Source organism: Tachyglossus aculeatus, chromosome 6, assembly GCF_015852505.1.
Source record: "Tachyglossus aculeatus isolate mTacAcu1 chromosome 6, mTacAcu1.pri, whole genome shotgun sequence".
In the NCBI taxonomy this organism is placed as follows: Eukaryota; Metazoa; Chordata; class Mammalia; order Monotremata; family Tachyglossidae; genus Tachyglossus; species Tachyglossus aculeatus.
In genome coordinates this window covers 11448209-11464506 of record NC_052071.1, presented here as the reverse complement: position 1 = coordinate 11464506, position 16298 = coordinate 11448209, and the positions used below count along the sequence as shown (strand labels likewise).

General features: G+C 60.9%; 1 protein-coding gene across 1 annotated transcript; it reads left to right on the top strand.

Moving 5' to 3' along the window:
• Positions 1-274: 274 nt before the first annotated feature.
• LAS1L (LAS1 like ribosome biogenesis factor) lies at positions 275-11331 on the top strand. The gene is made up of 13 exons (XM_038748489.1): positions 275-455; positions 3159-3284; positions 3638-3707; positions 4029-4110; positions 5828-6088; positions 6933-6979; positions 7486-7595; positions 8295-8380; positions 8510-8725; positions 8956-9103; positions 9332-9774; positions 10046-10187; positions 11093-11331. The coding sequence occupies exons 1-13, from the start codon at positions 277-279 to the stop codon at positions 11181-11183; spliced, it is 2001 nt and encodes a 666-aa protein (XP_038604417.1). The 5' UTR covers positions 275-276; the 3' UTR covers positions 11184-11331.
• Positions 11332-16298: the final 4967 nt, after the last annotated feature.

Here is a 16298-nt window from a genome sequence, read left to right as displayed (position 1 = left end):
GGTTAGTACAGCGCTCCGCACCCAGTAAGCGGGCCGGCGAGAACCCGGATGTGGGCGGCGGGCCCAGCCGGGAGGGCGGAACTAAAGGTGAAGGGCTGCGCCTCCGGCGGAGCCATTTGAGCGGCGCCCTCCGCGGCCGCCATTGGTCCACGGGGAGGGAGGGGGCGTGCCCAGGCCGCGTCCGCGCGCTCCCATTGGCCGGCCTGCCGTCGGGCGGGCGGATGCGTCCGTCGTGGTGAGCCGTCCGGGTGAGGCGATCCCGGGGAGGCGGCGATCATGGTGCGCCGGAGCCGCCGCGAGTGGCCCGGGGGCTGGGGCCGCGCGCTGTGGGAGCGCTGCAGCGTGGTGGCCTGGCTCAGCAAGGCCGAGTGGGACCAGGTGATGGTGTACCTCTTCTGCCCCGACTGCAAGCTGCAGCAGTACGCCCTGCACCGGGTGTCCGCCTGGAAGAGCAGGTGCGGGGCCGGCGGGGACCCGGGGGGAGGCGGGAAAACGGTTGCCCCGGCAACGGGGGGGGGGGGGAGGGAGGCGGGGGAAGATGCCCCGGACCACCGCAGGGAGGCGTGCTCAGAATCATCACAATAATGATGATGGCATTTGTTAAGCGCTCACTATGTGCCGAGCACTGTTCTAAGCGCTGGGGAGGTGACCAGGTGATCGGGTTGTCCCACGAGAGGCCCACAGTCTCCATCCCCATTTTCCAGATGAGGTCACTGAGGCCCAGTGAAGTGACTCGCCCAAAGTCACACAACTGACAAGTGGGGAGTTGGGATTTGAACCCACGACCTCTGACTCCCAAGCCCGGGCTCTCCTCCACTGAGCCACGCTGCTTTTCTGTAGCAGAATCATAGTGAGGGCCTTTAGTAAGCGCTCACTATGTGCCAAGCACTGTTCTAAGCCCTGGGGAGGTGACCAGGTGATCAGGTTGTCCCACGCGGGGCTCACAGTCTCCATCCCCATTTTACAGATGAGGTCATTGAGGCCCAGTGAAGTGACTCGCCCAAAGTCACACAACTGACAAGTGGGGAGTTGGGATTTGAACCCACGACCTCTGACTCCCAAGCCCGGGCTCTCCTCCACTGAGCCACGCAGCTTCTCTGTAGCAGAATCATAGCGAGGGCCTTTAGTAAGCGCTCAGTATGGGCCAAGCACTGTTCTAAGCGCTGGGGAGGTGACCAGGTGATCGGGTTGTCCCACGCGGGGCTCACAGTCTCCATCCCCATTTTCCAGACGAGGTCACTGAGGCCCAGAGAAGTGAAGTGACTCGCCCAAAGTCCCAGAGCTGACAATCAGCGGAGCCGGGGTTTGAACCCAGGACCTCTGACTCCAAAGCCTGGGCTCTCCTCCACTGAGCCACGCTGCTTCTCTGTAGCAGAATCATAGTGAGGGCCTTTAGTAAGCGCTCAGTATGTGCCAAGCACTGTTCTAAGCCCTGGGGAGGTGACCAGGTGATCAGGTTGTCCCACGAGGGGCCCACAGTCTCCATCCCCATTTTCCAGATGAGGTCACTGAGGCCCAGTGAAGTGACTCTCCCAAAGTCACACAACTGACAAGTGGGGAGTTGGGATTTGAACCCACGACCTCTGACTCCCGAGCCCGGGCTCTCCTCCACTGAGCCACGCTGCTTCTCTGTAGCAGAGTCATAGCGAGGGCCTTCAGTAAGCGCTCACTATGGGCCAAGCACTGTTCTAAGCGCTGGGGAGGACACAGGGTGATCGGGAGTTTCTGCCTGATGCGCAGATTGACTGGTAGCCGCTGGAGATTTTGGAGGAGGAGGAGGAGGAGGATTAAGACCGTGAGCCCCACGTGGGACAACTTGATCACCTTGTATCCCCCCCCGCCCCCAGCACTTAGAACAGTGCTTTAGTAAGCGCTTACAAATGCCATTATTATTATTATTATTATACCGTAGTTCCCCTTATCATTATTATTAGTTCCCATCATCAGTGTTCCCAAGAGCCTAGCACAGTGCTCAGCACACGGTAAGCGTTCAGTAAATGCAATCGAATGAGTGAATTGCGATTGTTTTGGTCCCCAGCCCTCGAGAGGCTATCTAAGGATAAAGCAGCGTGGCTCAGTGGAAAGAGCACAGGCTTGGGAGTCGGAGGTCGTGGGTTCGAATCCCAACTCCACCACTTGTCAGCCGTGTGACCTTGGGCAAGCCACTTCGCTTCTCTGTGCCTCAGTTACCTCATCTGGAAAATGGGGATGAAGACTGTGAGCCCCATGTGGGACAACCCGATCACCTTGTATTCTCCCCAGCGCTTAGAACAGTGCCTTGCGCCTAGTAAGCGTTTAACAAATACCAGTATTATTATTATCAGGTTGTCCCACGGGGGGCTCACAGTCTTCATCCCCATTTTACAGATGAGGGAACTGAGGCCCAGAGGAGTGAAGTGACTTGCCCAAGGTCACACAGTTGACAGTTGGTGGAGCCGGGATTTGAACCCATGACCTCTGACTCCAAAGCCCGGGCTCTTTCCACTGAGCCAATAGTTGTCCGGGGGTCAGGGAGGGATGGGGGCAGGGGACGGTGCCCCTGACCAATGTAGGAAGCAGGGATCTGGAGGGAGTCGTGCTAACGATTGTCCCGGGGTCAGGGGTGGGATAGGGGCCGGGGGAAGATGTCCCTGACCACTGTAGGAAGCAGGAATTTGGAGGGAGTCGTGCTAACAGTTGCCCTGAGGTCAGGGGTGGGATAGGGGGCAGGGAAAGATGCCCCTGATTACTGTAGGAAACAGGAATCTGGAGGGAGACGTGCTAACGGTTGCCCCAGGGTCAGAGGTGGGGGTAATGGGGCAGGGTAAAATGCTCTTGAACACTATAGGAAGCAGGGACCTGGGGGGATTCGTGCTATCAGTTGCCCCGGGGTCAGGGGTGGGATAGAGGGCAGGGGAAGATGCCCCTGACCACTGTAGGAAACAGGGATCCGGAGGGAGTCGTGCTAACGGTTGTCCTGGGGTCAGGGGTGGGATTGGGGGCTGGGTAAGATGCCCCTGAGCGCTGTAGGAAGCAGGGACCCGGAGGGAGTCGGGCCAACGGTCCCTTGGCCCCAGTGGTCCCTGCCATCCCGGGGATCCTCCAGGCCCACACCAGGTCCCGGGCACGCGGTGCCCCCCGCAGAACCCGAACCTCGGATTTACCGCCTCTCCCTCCAGGTCCAGCAACAACCTCCCCCTGGCCGTGGCCTGCACCGCTGACCTGGTTCTCTGCACGATCCTCGATGTGACCGGAGACCTGGGCCCCGACGCGCTCCTCTACCTGTATGGGATGGCCCTGGTCAGGTGAGGCCCGCGTTCCCGGGGCAGTCCTGCCGGAGAAGCGCGCGGGCCGCCACGTAGCTGGCGTCCTTCGTGAGCCAGTGGGCGCGAGGCCCACGCACGCACAGACAGACACACAGAGGAAACACAAGGGACTGGGCCGTCGGGCTGTGTGCGACCGACCCGTCTGGTGGGAGAGACCTTCCCCGGGGGCCGTTTTGGAGTCAGAGCCTCCCTGGCGCGGCGCGGGGGTCGGAGAGAACTCGGAGTGGCCGGCCGTGTGAACGGGTGGCCGGACCGCCTTACACGAAGAACGACAGCAGGCCGGACCCATCCTGCGCCACCCCGCCGCCAGCTGTCCGCTTCCTCTTCCCCAGGTTCATCAATCTGATCACTGAGAGGAGGAAGGCACTCAACCCCGCTTCCCTGAGAGAGCTGGCCTTCGAGGTACGGGAGCCGGGCGGAGGGTGGCAGGGAGGGGTGGCCCCTGAATTCTGCCTCCAACACTGGCTGGACAGGCACCGCCCCTGATGTTGGGGGGCCGGGGCAGGGTGGGGAAGCCGAGGAATGGGGCTGGGCTGCGTAGGGGGGGCTCTTCCCATCGTCTGGGCCCCAGAGACCCCGGAATCTGGCCGGCCTCTCCCCGAATACCGCCCCCCACCTTTGCTGGGCCTCACCCAGGTGGGGTCAGGGAGGGCGTTGGGCAGCTGCTGGCGGAGACCGGGAGGTTTTCCGCCCCGAGACCCTTCCCTCCCTCTTCCCTGCCAGTTGAACATTCCCGATTGGATCGTCAGTCTTCGCCACGACCTGACCCACGGGAAGCTGCCTCAGCTGAGCACGTGTCGCAAAGGTAATGTGTCTTCCGTGCCGCGGGACTCGGGGGCGGCAAGTGGCGGGGTGATCTGATGACACGGAGTCCCCTTCTGAAGCGGTCAGAGCTCTTCCCCAGCAGCCCCCTCCTTCCCTTTCTCTGGTCTGCCCCCCCGTCCTTCCTTCTCCCAGTCTCGAAGGTTTCTGTCCGAGGGGCCTCACCGGGTCCGCTTCCGTCCAAGCAGCCCGTCCGCCCCGGCCTCGGCCAGAACCCGGAGTCGTCTTGTCCGTCACACACTCGTACATCTGCTTTGTGCAGGGCTCAGGAGTGAGCGGTGGGGATTAGACGTGGTTTTCCCTCCCCTTCGGACCGTGTCCGACCTGATCGCCCCGAATCTCAACCCCAACTCTTAGCAGCACAGACGGGGCTGGGCCCATAGTACACACTCAACTAATAATCGTATTTATTGAGTGTTTACCATGTGTAGAGTGCACAGATACTTTATATATATTAAGTATAAGCTTATGTATGCCACAATTCATACCACAATTCATGACACCATTCATAGAGAAGCAGCATGGCTCAGTGGAAGGAGCCCGGGCTTGGGAGTCAGAAGTCGTGGGTTCTAATCCTGGCTCCGCCGCTTGTCAGCTGGGTGACTTGGGCAAGCCACTCCACTTCTCTGTGCCTCACTTACCTCATCTGTGAAATGGGGATTAAGAATGTGAGCCCTGCATAGGACAACCTGATCACCTAGAGAAGCAGCGTGGCTCAGTGGAAAGAACATGGGATTTGGAGTCAGAGGTCATGGGTTCGAATCCAAGCTCCGCCACATGTCTGCTGTGTGACCTTGGGCAAGTCACTTAACTTCTCTAAGCCTCAGTTACCTCATCTGTAAAATGGGGATTAAGACTGTGAGCCCCCCATCGGACAACTTTATCACCTTGTATCCCCCCCAGCGCTTAGAACAGTGTTTTGCACATAGTAAGCGCTTACAAATGCCATCATTATTATTGTTATTATACCATAGTTTCCCTTATCATTATTATTAGTTCCCCTCATCAGTATTCCCAAGAGCTTAGCACAATGCTCTGCATACGGTAAGCGTTCAGTAAATACGATCGAATGAGTGAATTGTTATTGTTTTGGTCCCTGGCCCTCGAGAGGCTATCTAAGGATAAAGCAGCGTGGCTCAGTGGAAAGAGCACAGGCTTGGGAGTCAGAGGTCGTGGGTTCGAATCCCGACTCCACCACTTGTCAGCTGTGTGACCTTGGTCAAGCCACTTAACTTCTCTGTGCCTCAGTTACCTCATCTGGAAAACGGGGATGAAGACTGTGAGCCCCATGTGGGACAACCCGATCACCTTGTATCCTCCCCAGCGCTTAGAACAGTGCCTTGCACATAGCAAGCGCTTAACAAATACCATTATTATTATAAAGGTGGGGAGAAGAGACTGGAATCCAGCACTTAGGAGGGATGAAACGGTAAAGGAATATCAAGGACAAGGATAAGAACAAAAAGAGCAGGAAGCACTGGCTAGAGGGACAGGGTTTTCGGCTCCTCCCAGCTCAGGGGCCACCGTGGTTGCCGCCACAGCCTTCCTGGTGTTCTCGATTTAGTGGGGAGCTAGTGCTGAGGCCGGGCCCAGTCTTCCTGGCCTCCCGTGCCGTGACAGTCCCTGCCTTCATCCCGGGGAGGGAGGCCTGGCCCGGGAGCCGGGCACTGGACAGCGCGTCCTGACCCAGCTCTCCCCAGGCTGCAAAGCCGCCCTGGATTGGCTGCGGCGAACCTACTGGTGCCGCCAGCTGGGGAACAACCTCGTGGAGTCCCTGGACTCGGAGCTGGGCGAGGAGGCGGCGGCGGCAACGGCGGCGGGGGATGACAACGGCGACAAGGAGGAGGATGACGACAACGACGAGGCGGAGGAGGAGGAGGAGGAGAGCGGTGCCAGCCTCTCCACTACCAACCAGCAGAGCCTTCCGTCTGCGAAGGAACTGAGACGCAAGGAGCTGTACGGTGAGGCCGGACGGAGGGAGGGTCCGTGGAGCGGGAGCCGGGCCCCGAGAGTTTGGGGGGTCCGGCGCGGACGCCAGGGCCCCGGCCCGGGGGCCGCGAGGGGCTTGGCCAGGGTGGCTGAATGGATGGTCCACCCCGTGGCAGGACCCAGCGTGGCTCAGTGAAAAGAGCCCGGGCTTTGGAGTCAGAGGTCATGGGTTCAAATCCCGGCTCCGCCACTTGTCAGCTGTGTGGCTTTGGGCAAGTCACTTCTCAGGGTCTCAGTTACCTCATCTGTAGAATGGAGATGAAGACTGTGAGCCCCACGTGGGACAACCTGATCACCTTGTATCCCCCCAGCGCTTAGAACAGTGCTTGGCACACACTAAGCGCTTAAAAAATGCCTTATTATTATTATTTTCCTGGCCGCTCTGGTGGGAGGGGGTCCTGACCGTCCAAGGGAGAGAGCACGGGCCACTCCCTCCCGAGTTACGCCTCGTGATCCGCAGTCTTCACCTCGGGGGGGTCGGCGGAGAGGTGGCCGTTTCTCAAGGTTCGCACGTGCTCCGTGCGCATGCTTCGTAGCCCCCCTGTGCATCTGCGGCCAACACCGCGAAGGGTAAAGGCCCAAGCGCCACCCAGGCCCAGAAAGTCTGAGCTGGGGGCGGCGCCCGGCTGCTCGCCCAAAGCCAGGGGCGATGGTCCAGCCCAGGGCCCCTGGGTCTTCTCAAGCCGAGGAAGGCTAGCACCGGGCCCCTGTTGGCTAGCCAGAGAGCACTCCCTCCCCCCTTGGGGACCGGGTGCCTGACGGGATGTAGCCGCACGCCGCGAGGCCCAGCACCCACTGGCACATTTGTGTTGGCAGAGAAAGTCCGCGATGTCCTGGTGTCCTACGAGGAGCAGCTGTATAGGGTGAGTGTTTGCCGTGCCGGGGCCTGGGGCGGGCGCGGGAATGGAGGAAAGGCGGGGAGACCTGACCAAGGCCCACCAGCCCTGACCGCCATCCCACCCCCCAGGTCAGCCGGGTTTGGGCAGGTTTGGATTGGGTGCCAGGGACCACCACTCAGCGCCTCGTGGCCTTCCAGAGGACCTTCCTCTCCGTCCCCTGGAGCCGAGTTTTATCGTCCCCCTCCCAAGTGGCTTCCCAGACTTGCCCACCTGACTTCTTCACTGCCTCGCCTGGCTTTATTCATTGCCTTGCCAGGCCAAGCCTTGCCTTGGCTCTGATGCAAAGACTAGCTCCCACTGCCTCAGTTTCCCTCTTTTTGTAGTAGGGAGAAAGGTCACCCCAGGCGGTGGGAGTAGGTAGGGAGGACCACCCCCTCCTGCCCCCTGCCCCGGGCTGCCAGGATGGGGGCCGGGGAAACGGGTGTCCGCCTGGTCACCGAGGCGGCCCCGCCCCCTCCCACTGCTGGCAGGAGCTGGAGCAGAATCGGAAGCGTTTCAAGGACATCCGGGCGAGGTACACCCTGTCCGAGGAGGTGAAGTGGATCGTGGCCCAGCTGAAGGATATGATCCAGGAGAACAGGTGAGGCCGGGGCTGCCCGGACCTAGGAGCCACTCGGGGTTGGCCACCGGTCCTACCTGGGGCGAGCCGGGAAGCTGGAGGAGATTGGCCGGGGTTAGAGGGTATGCCCCCGGCCTGCTCCTCCCGTACGCGGAGGGCGGAGGGCTTGGGCTTGGCTGGGCCCAGAGCGGCATTGGGGTCGTCCAGCTCTGGGGAGTCAGTGGGGGCCGGGGGGACGTGCCCAAGGTGGGACCACGGCCCCGGCGACTCCAAGGACTCGGTCCAGAGACCGCCTCAGAGACACTTGCGTCCTGGCACCCCTGCTCGGGTGGGGAGACTGAAGAGGGTGGGGTTCAGGGTGCTGGACCCTTCTTCCCGGGATGCCCCTCTGGTTCCCGCCCCCCGTCCCCACACCCGTGCCAGGGAGGGAGTGAGCCGCGTCGACATTAAGCAGGGCGGTGGCGGTCAGCGGGCCGACCGGAGGAGGTCCGCTGAGAGTCGGAGCCGTCGGGGCGGGCAGAGTTGGGCCTGGCGGAGACACGTCCGTCTCAACTGGACCCTCCAGGGGCCGTCCCTCCCCTGTGGGGGTCCTAAAACACCCGCCCTGTGGCCCAGAAGCTGCTGCCGCGCCTGTCTGGAGCCATGCTTCCGGTGGGGCCGGGGCCGGGACCCTTAGGTCCAGGCTAATCGTGCCCTCTGCCCCGTGCCGGGCCTCTGCAGGGGCGTGGTGCTGGATGCCCTGCTGGACGAGGGATTCCTCATTCCCACCGAGGAGCAGCTGGCAGCGCTGCGGATCCCGAAGAAAGGTGGGGCTGGGGCCGGGCTGAGGTGGGAGCGGCCAGGGAAGGCCCCGCCGGGGGGCCGCGTCTCTCAAACCCATCGGCACCGGTGCCCGCCGAGCCCCCTGCCTATTGCGCGCTCTCCGGCCCCCCCAGAGTCCGCCGACCTGGACCGCCTGCTGCTGCTGCCCCGCCCCGTCTCCCGCTTCTGGCAGCCGCTCCTGAGCCAGCTGGACTCCCACTCCTTCATGCAGGCCCTGCTGGAGCGCATGCTGACCACCCTGCCGCACTGCGCCAGCGGGACCTCCGGCCTCCGCCACTCCTACCTGCTGGGCTGGATCGCCGAGCTGTTGGTGGCCCACACCAAGTGCCGTGAGTGCCGGGGAGGGGTTCCGGTCGCCGCGGTTCCGCGTCCCTTCGGCTTCCCGGCTCCTCTCCGGGCCCGGAAGGGTCAGTGAAGCCAGCGAGTCGGCCCGCCAGCGTGCTCGCCCCGAGGGCGCACGGGGGGCTGGGGGAAGAGGGAGGCTCCGAGCCGCGGGCAGGGATGGGAGAGGCGGAGGGGTTCGCCAACCGGACCCCGCGCGGCCGCCGTATCTCCCCAGGGCGGAGCACCCGGCATCTCACCACCGCCCAGTGGGAAGTGCGCAAGTCGTGGATGATGTTGGGCCCGATTGCCCCCCTGCAGTGGCCGCAGCTGGTCCAGGCCTGCCTGGCCGCTCCCTGCTGGGCCAGCCCCCACCTGCTGCAGCTGTAAGACGGACCCCCAGGGAGGGAGGGCCTCGGTCGCCCCGGGAGCCGCCCCGGATCCCCTCGCTCACATCCGCTTCACCCCACTTGGAGGGCGGCTCTCGGGGCCTTCCACCACACACACACTCACACCCACACCCCTCCTGCCGCCCCCGGTCGGATCTCCCGCGTCCGGGCCCAGGGAGACGGAGCCCCTGACGGCCCGCCCTCCGGGCTGCTGTTCCCACCCAGAATCCTGAAGGCTTCAGAGGAGCCCCCGCCCCTGAGCACCCAGGAGAAGCTGCTGCACCTCTGCACCGTCTACACCCAAGGGGGGTCCTCCCTGCCCGGCTCTGACTCCGGCCCCGCCTCCCCCGGACAGCCCGTCTACACCCTGGAGAGCCTGCGGGGCCAGGCCTGGGGCCAGGGGCCCGAGGGGCGGGAGCCTGGCGAGGAGGACGGCGACGAGGACGAGGAGGAAGCGGCGGTGGCAGAGGAAAAGGAGGAGGAGGAGGAGGAAGAGATGGAGCTGGAGGGCGCAGAAAGGGAGGGGGAGGAGGACGGCGGGATGGAGCGGGCGGCCGCCCCGCACCTGGCGAACGTGCTGCCCCTGACTCTGCCCGTACCCATCAGCCCTGAGGCCTTGGCAGAGAAGCAGGCAGTGCTGCAGGGGTCTGCCTGGCAGCTCAGTGCAGGTGAGGGAGCCTCCCCCAGCTCTCTTGCCCTGCTCTGGGGGCGAGCGTCGGGGGAAACTGAGGCTCAGAGGTGGCCAGGCTGCGAAGCCTGGGCTAGACCCCCTCGCTCAATTGGCCTGGGCTTGGGAAAGCCTCCAACACCCACCTGCCCTAGCGTGGATGCCCCCTAGCCCAACAGGACTCCACTCCCTCCCCAAAATACAGGCAAATATGGGGGGTGGGTGGCAGGATGGGGCTAGGCAGGGTCTTGACTCTGACCTGGGCCCCGCAGATGACGTGCAGTGGGGCCTGTTCCCTCTGGGGAAGCTCCCGGGCCAGACGGAGGATCCAGGCGGCCTGCTGCTCACCAGCTACACGGTGCTGGACCAGCCGGCCGCAGACGGGCGGCCGAGTCCCACGCCCTCCGAGGATTGGTGAGTACCCTCTCTTATCCATTTCCTTGCCGAGTCCCCCTTCTCCCCTCCCGGGAACCCAAGAACCAGCCCGAGCCCCTCCTTCTGGGGTCTCCCAGCTGGAATTCCCCTCGGTTCCGGCTGGGAGTTGTCCGCCGCCAGCCGGCTCCTGGCCGAGGGACCCCCCTTTGCCCCGGGCACAGGCCCCCTTCCCGGCTTCAGATCTTGGACGGGACCACGTGAACGCACCCGAAGCCAGGACCCAACCCTCAGCTCAGGGCTTTCCGCATCCGCCCCGGCCTGCCTCAGCCCCGCTCCTGGAGAGGCCGGCGGAGCAGCGATGCTTCCCCGGTTCCTCTGCCACCCGAGCCGCCGCTTGCCCTGACCAGTGGAGCTTGGGGAGGGCGGGGGCACAGTCAAGGGGGCTGGAGAGGAGGTGGCGCAGGCCCCCCGAGCCTGTTTCCCCACTCGGACCCTCTCCCCTGACCTGTGGCTCTCAGAGGGGTCTCCGGGCTGTGGCCAAAGCTCCTTCACACGCCCGGAGGAGAAGACGCCATCTGGGCGGGGCTGCCCACGGGCCCCGGGGCTCCAGCCAGTCGGGCCTGCCTGCCAGCTGGCCGTCAGGGCTCACGCTCGACTACCGGTGGAATGGACCTGGGCGCCCCTTGCCGCTTCCTCCTTCAACTCGAGGAGTGCCCCCCACCCCCGGGGGCTCAGATGGGGCTGCCCGGCCTCCGCTAGCCCTGGGCCCAGCAGCCCAGTGGCTTCTCCAGTCCCCAGCCCCCACAAGGCTGGTCGGAGAAGTGGGGGGGCCCCACCACCCCTGGAACCCAGGAGCAGCCACGATGAGGAGCTGGGGTTTCATGTTGGCACCCCGAGCTCTCTGCCCCGTCCCCGGCTGACCTGCCGTCTCTCTGCTCTCCCAGCTGCCTGGACCTCGGTGACTCGGGCGGTGAGGGGCTGCTGTGGACGCCGGGGGAGATGCATCGCCTGAAAGCCGGCCTCCAGCTCTTCTGACTCCGCATTCATCCTGCTGCCTGCCACAGGCTGAGGGTTGGGAGTCGCGGATCGGGAGCCAGGGGGATCCTAACCCCCATTCCCGTTCCAAGCATTTGTACTGCCTTTGGAGGAAAATAAAGTGAGGGTGGGGGCTCCGGTCTGTGCCCGTCCTCTGCCGGGACACCTGTGTGGGGGCCCGCGCTTCTCCCTGGCCAGCTGGGGGTAGCCAGGATACTGGGCAAGAGCCATCACCAGAACAAAGAACCTCTGCCCCCCAGAGCCTGGGTTCTTACCCCAAGACTGGGGAACCAGGAGGGGCTGGGATTTTGGTCCGGAATGGGGCTGACTTTCATTCCTTGCTGGAAGGCCTGGCCTCGGCCTGCTTAGTTGTGTGGCAGGCGGTGAGGGGTTTGGGGGAGACACTTGGGTTGGAGCCAGGACTCTCCACGGACACAGGGGCAGCTGGCCGGGGTGGGTTAAGCTCAACCGGCACCTGGTTTGCTGGCCTTGCTGTTAAACCCCGCATTAAAATTTCACTTCTAGCCTAGTCAGGGTGGCAGTGGGCAGGAGGGTGGGGTTTGGGACCCCAGGCAGAGGGCGGGACGGGATGGGGGTGTCTATTTCCAAGAAAGGAGGAGGGAAGGATTTTCCTTTTTGGAGCAAGGGTGGCCCTACCCCAGCCCTGGCGCCCTGACACCCCCGTCTCTACTCCCACCTCAGCTGCACCGCATTGCCCGGGGCGGGGACAGAGAGGACTGACCCCAGGCCCGTGGGTCTGACCAAACATGGGAAGCAGCTGCACCCCTGGCACGTGGCCCATGGAGGCTGTTGCCCACAGCTCCAGGAAGTGGGCTGCAGACCCCTGCTCCTCTTAGGACCACGGAGGGGATGCCGAGTTCCATCACACCTAGGGCTGGTGGGCCCCGCTGACCCGCCGCGCCCAGGAGCACAATCAGGGAAGAGCTTTACGAAAAGATGTACCTTCAGTAAGGTTTTGAAGGTGGGGAGAGTGATTGTCATAATGTATTTGGTAAGCAGCTACTATGTACCAAGCACTGTACTAAATGTGTCGCTCTTGGGGCTCACAGAAGATACGAAGATGGAGGCTATTCCAGGCCAGAGGCAGGATATGGGCAAGAGGCTGGTGGTGAGAGAGTTGAGATTGAGGTAAAGTGAGACGTTTGGCATTAAGAGGTGAAAAGCGTGTGGGCTGGGTTGTAATACAAGAGCAACAAGGTAGGAGGGGGCAAGCTGATTGAGGACTTTAAAGCCAATGGTAAGGATTTTCGGTTTGTTGGGAGGTGGATGGGCAACCACTGGAGGTTCTTGAGGGGGGAAACCTGAACATTTCTGTAGAATAATGATCCAGGCAGCAGAGTGAAGTATGGACTAGGGCAGGGAGAGCCTGGAGGCAGAGAGGTCAGCAAGCAGGCTGTTAAGGTAATCAAGGTGGGATAGGATAAGTGCTTGGATTTAACGTGGTAGTTAGGATGGAGAAGAAGAAAGGGCTTCAATCAATCGTATTTATTGAGCGCTTACTGTGTGCAGAGCATTGTACTAAGCGCTTGGGAAGTACAAGTTGGCAACATATAGAGACAGTCCCTACCCAACAGTGGGCTCACAGTCTAAAAGGGGGAGACAGAGAACAAAACCAAACATATTAACAAAATAGAATAGATAAGTACAAGTAAAATAAATAAATATGTACAAACATACATATATACAGGTGCTGTGGGGAAGGGAAGGAGGTAAGACGGGGGTGGTGGATGGAGAGGGGGAGAGGAAGGAGGGCGCTCAGTCTGGGAAGGCCTGGAGGAGGTGAGCTCTCAGTAGGGCCTGGAAGGGAGGCAGAGAGCTAGCTTGGCGGATGGGCAGAGGGAGGGCATTCCGGGCCGGGGGGGAGACGTGGGCCGGGGGGTCGTCGGCGGGACAGGCGAGAACGAGGCATGGTGAGAAGATTAGCGGCACAGGAGCGGAAGGTGCGGGCTGGGCTGGAGAAGGAGAGAAGGGAGGGGAGGTAGGAGGGGGCGAGGTGAAGAACAGCCTTGAAGCCCAGGATGAGGAGTTTCTGCCTGATGCGCAGATTGATTGGTAGCCACTGGAGATTTTCGAGGAGGGGAGTAACATGCCCAGAGCGTCTCTGGACAAAGACAATCCGGGCAGCAGCATGAAGTATGGATTGAAGTGGGGAGGGACACGAGGATGGGAGATCAGAGAGAAGGCTGATGCAGTAGTCCAGACGGGATAAGATGAGAGCTTGAACGAGCAGGGTAGCGGTTTGGATGGAGAAGAAAGGGCGGATCTTGGCAATGTTGCGGAGCTGAGACTGGCAGGTTTTGGTGACGGCTCGGATGTGAGGGGTGAATGAGAGAGCGAAGTCGTGGATGACACCAAGTTTGCGGGCTTGTGAGACGAGAAGGATGGTAGTGCCGTCAACAGAGATGGGAAAGTCAGGGAGAGGACAGGGTTTGGGAGGGAAGACAAGTAGTTCAGTCTTGGACATGTTGAGTTTTAGGTGGTGGGCAGACATCCAGATGGAGATGTCTTGAAGGCAGGAGGAGATGGGAGCCTGGAGGGAGGGGGAGAGAGCAGGGGCAGAGATGTAGATTTGGGTGTCATCAGCGTAGAGATGATAGTTGAAGCCGTGGGAGCGAGTGAGGTCACCAAGGGAGTGAGTGTAGATCGAGAACAGAAGGGGACCGAGAACTGAACCTTGGGGAACCCCCACAGTAAGGGGATGGCGAATGAATGAATGTGGGACAACGTGATTACACTGTATCCCCCCAGTGCTTAGAACAGTGCTTGCACATAGTAAGCCCTTAATAAATACCATTATTATTATTATTAACAAATACCATCATTATTATTATCATCTTTATCTGGCAGGTTGGCGGAGCCTCCTAATTCTGGATCCCACCAGTCATCTGGAAGATAATAATAATGATGATGGTATTTGTTAAGTGCTTACTATGTGCCGAGCACTGTTCAAAGTGCTGGGGGGGGAATACAAGGTGATCAGGCTGTCCCACGTGGGGCTCATAGTCTTAATCCCCATTTAACAGATGAGGTAATGGAGGCACAGAGAAGTTGAGTGACTGGCCCAAAGTCACACAGCTGATAAGTGGCGGAGCCAGGATTAGAACCCACGACCTCTGACTCCCAAGCCCGGGCTCTTCAGCCATGTGAAGGTTGAAGTCACAGTGATAGGTTGAGTGCGAGATGAGTCACGGTTATGGGTTTGTGAGTCGGAGGCCGGTGGTGCTGTCTACAGTGGTAGAAAAGTCAAGGAGGATGGTTTGGGTGGGAAGATGAGTCATGGTTATGGGTTTGTGAGTTGGAGGTCAGTGGTGCCGTCTACAGTGGTAGAAAAGTCAAGGAGGACAGGGTTTGGGTGGGAAGATGTTCCATTTGAGGTGCTGGTGGCAGGAGGAAAACTTGAAACTGCGGAGGAGAGAGAGAGCTCAGGGTTGGAGTTGGAAAATTGGGAATCATCTGCCTAACGGTAGTGGAAACCACAAGAGTGAGTGAGATCTCCAAGGGGAGTGGGTGTAGATGGAGAATAGGAGTCCCAGAAGTGAACCTGGAGGGACTCCCACAATAGGAGGAGGAGGATCGGCCCGAGAGATACAGGAAGAGAACCAAGAGAAGACAAGCCAAGGTGGGGTGGTGGTTCCAGAAGAAGGGGGTGGTCGACAATAGTGGAGGTTGAGGAGAATTAGGAGGGATTAGAGGCAATCCAGTGGCCCACTTCCCCCAGACAAAGCACATGTAATCTCCCCGGTGGCCATGCCCCCTTAGGGAATGGGGACTGAGACTGTGACCCCCTCGTGGGATAGGGGCCTAGTGCTCTGCCTGGCACAAAGTAAGCACTTAAACACCCCAATAATTCTCATTAAGATGCTCAGCAGCTCAGCCCAGGGCCTGTCCGGCGCGGAGCTGTTTTTGACTGAGACCAGGATGCCGGGAGGACCTCCGTCGTCCACCTGGGCACCTGTTCGCGTAGTTAGCGGCGGAAAATGGAATATCCAGCTCTGTTCACTCTCCCCCCCCACTCCCTCCAGTGACCCAGTGAGCCCCCTCTCCCTCCCTGTGACGCAGCGTGGACGCTTTTCCATGGATCCAGCTAAATCCCTTAGCAGCAGTGCTAGTGTTTCCAGCTGCCAAGCGGCCTGTGGAGCGGATCGGGTGTGATCTCGGGCAATCCCCACCCTCCGTCCACGAGAGTGCGGGGTGCGGGGATCTGTCGGTTCCCATCCCCCAGGTATCCAGCAGCAGCAGCAGAGACGTTCATCCATTGTGTGAACGGAGCGGTTTATCGCCCGGGTTATTGGCCGACAAAGCAACGGAGTCCATCCCACGTCAGGCTCCAACCAAGGCCTGCAATTCCTGTGAGCGTTCTCCGCTCTTTCACTCCCCCAAGAGCCGCGGGAGAGGGGAGAAAGATTTTTTGGTCACTTTCTTCCCTCCCCACATTGTCCGCTGAGCAGGCTTAGTACGCTCATGTTGTGACATCCCTTGGGCGGGCCTCGCCATGCCAACAAGTCTCTGGTCACGCAAAACTCATCTTCGTCATGGGCCACACGCAGCAGCCACAGCATGGCCTATTGGATAGAATGGGCCTGGGACTCAGAAGGACCTGGGTTCTAGTCCCAACTCTGCAGTTGTCCGCTCGGTGACCTTGGGCAAGTCACTTTCCTCTTCTCTGCTTCAGTTACCCTGTCCGTAAAGTAGGGTGAGCACCATGTGGGGCTGTGCCCAACCTGATTACCTTGAGAAGCAGCGTGGCTCAGTGGAAAGAGCCTGGGCTTTGGGGTCAGAAGTCATGGGTTCGAATCCCAGCTCTGCCAATCGTCAGCTGGGTGACTTTGGGCAAGTCATTTCACTTCTCTGGGCCTCAGTTACCTCATCTGTAAAATGGGGATTAAGATGTGAGCCCCACGTGGGACAACCTGATCACAGCGAAAAGCAGTGTGGCTCAGTGGAAAGAGCCCAGGCTTGAGGGTAAGAGGTCATGGGTTCAAATCCCAGCTCTGCCAATCGTCAGCTGGGTGACTTTGGGCAAGTCACTTTGCTTCTCTGGGCCTCAGTTACTTCATCTGTAAAATGGGGATTAAGACTGTGAGCCCCACGTGG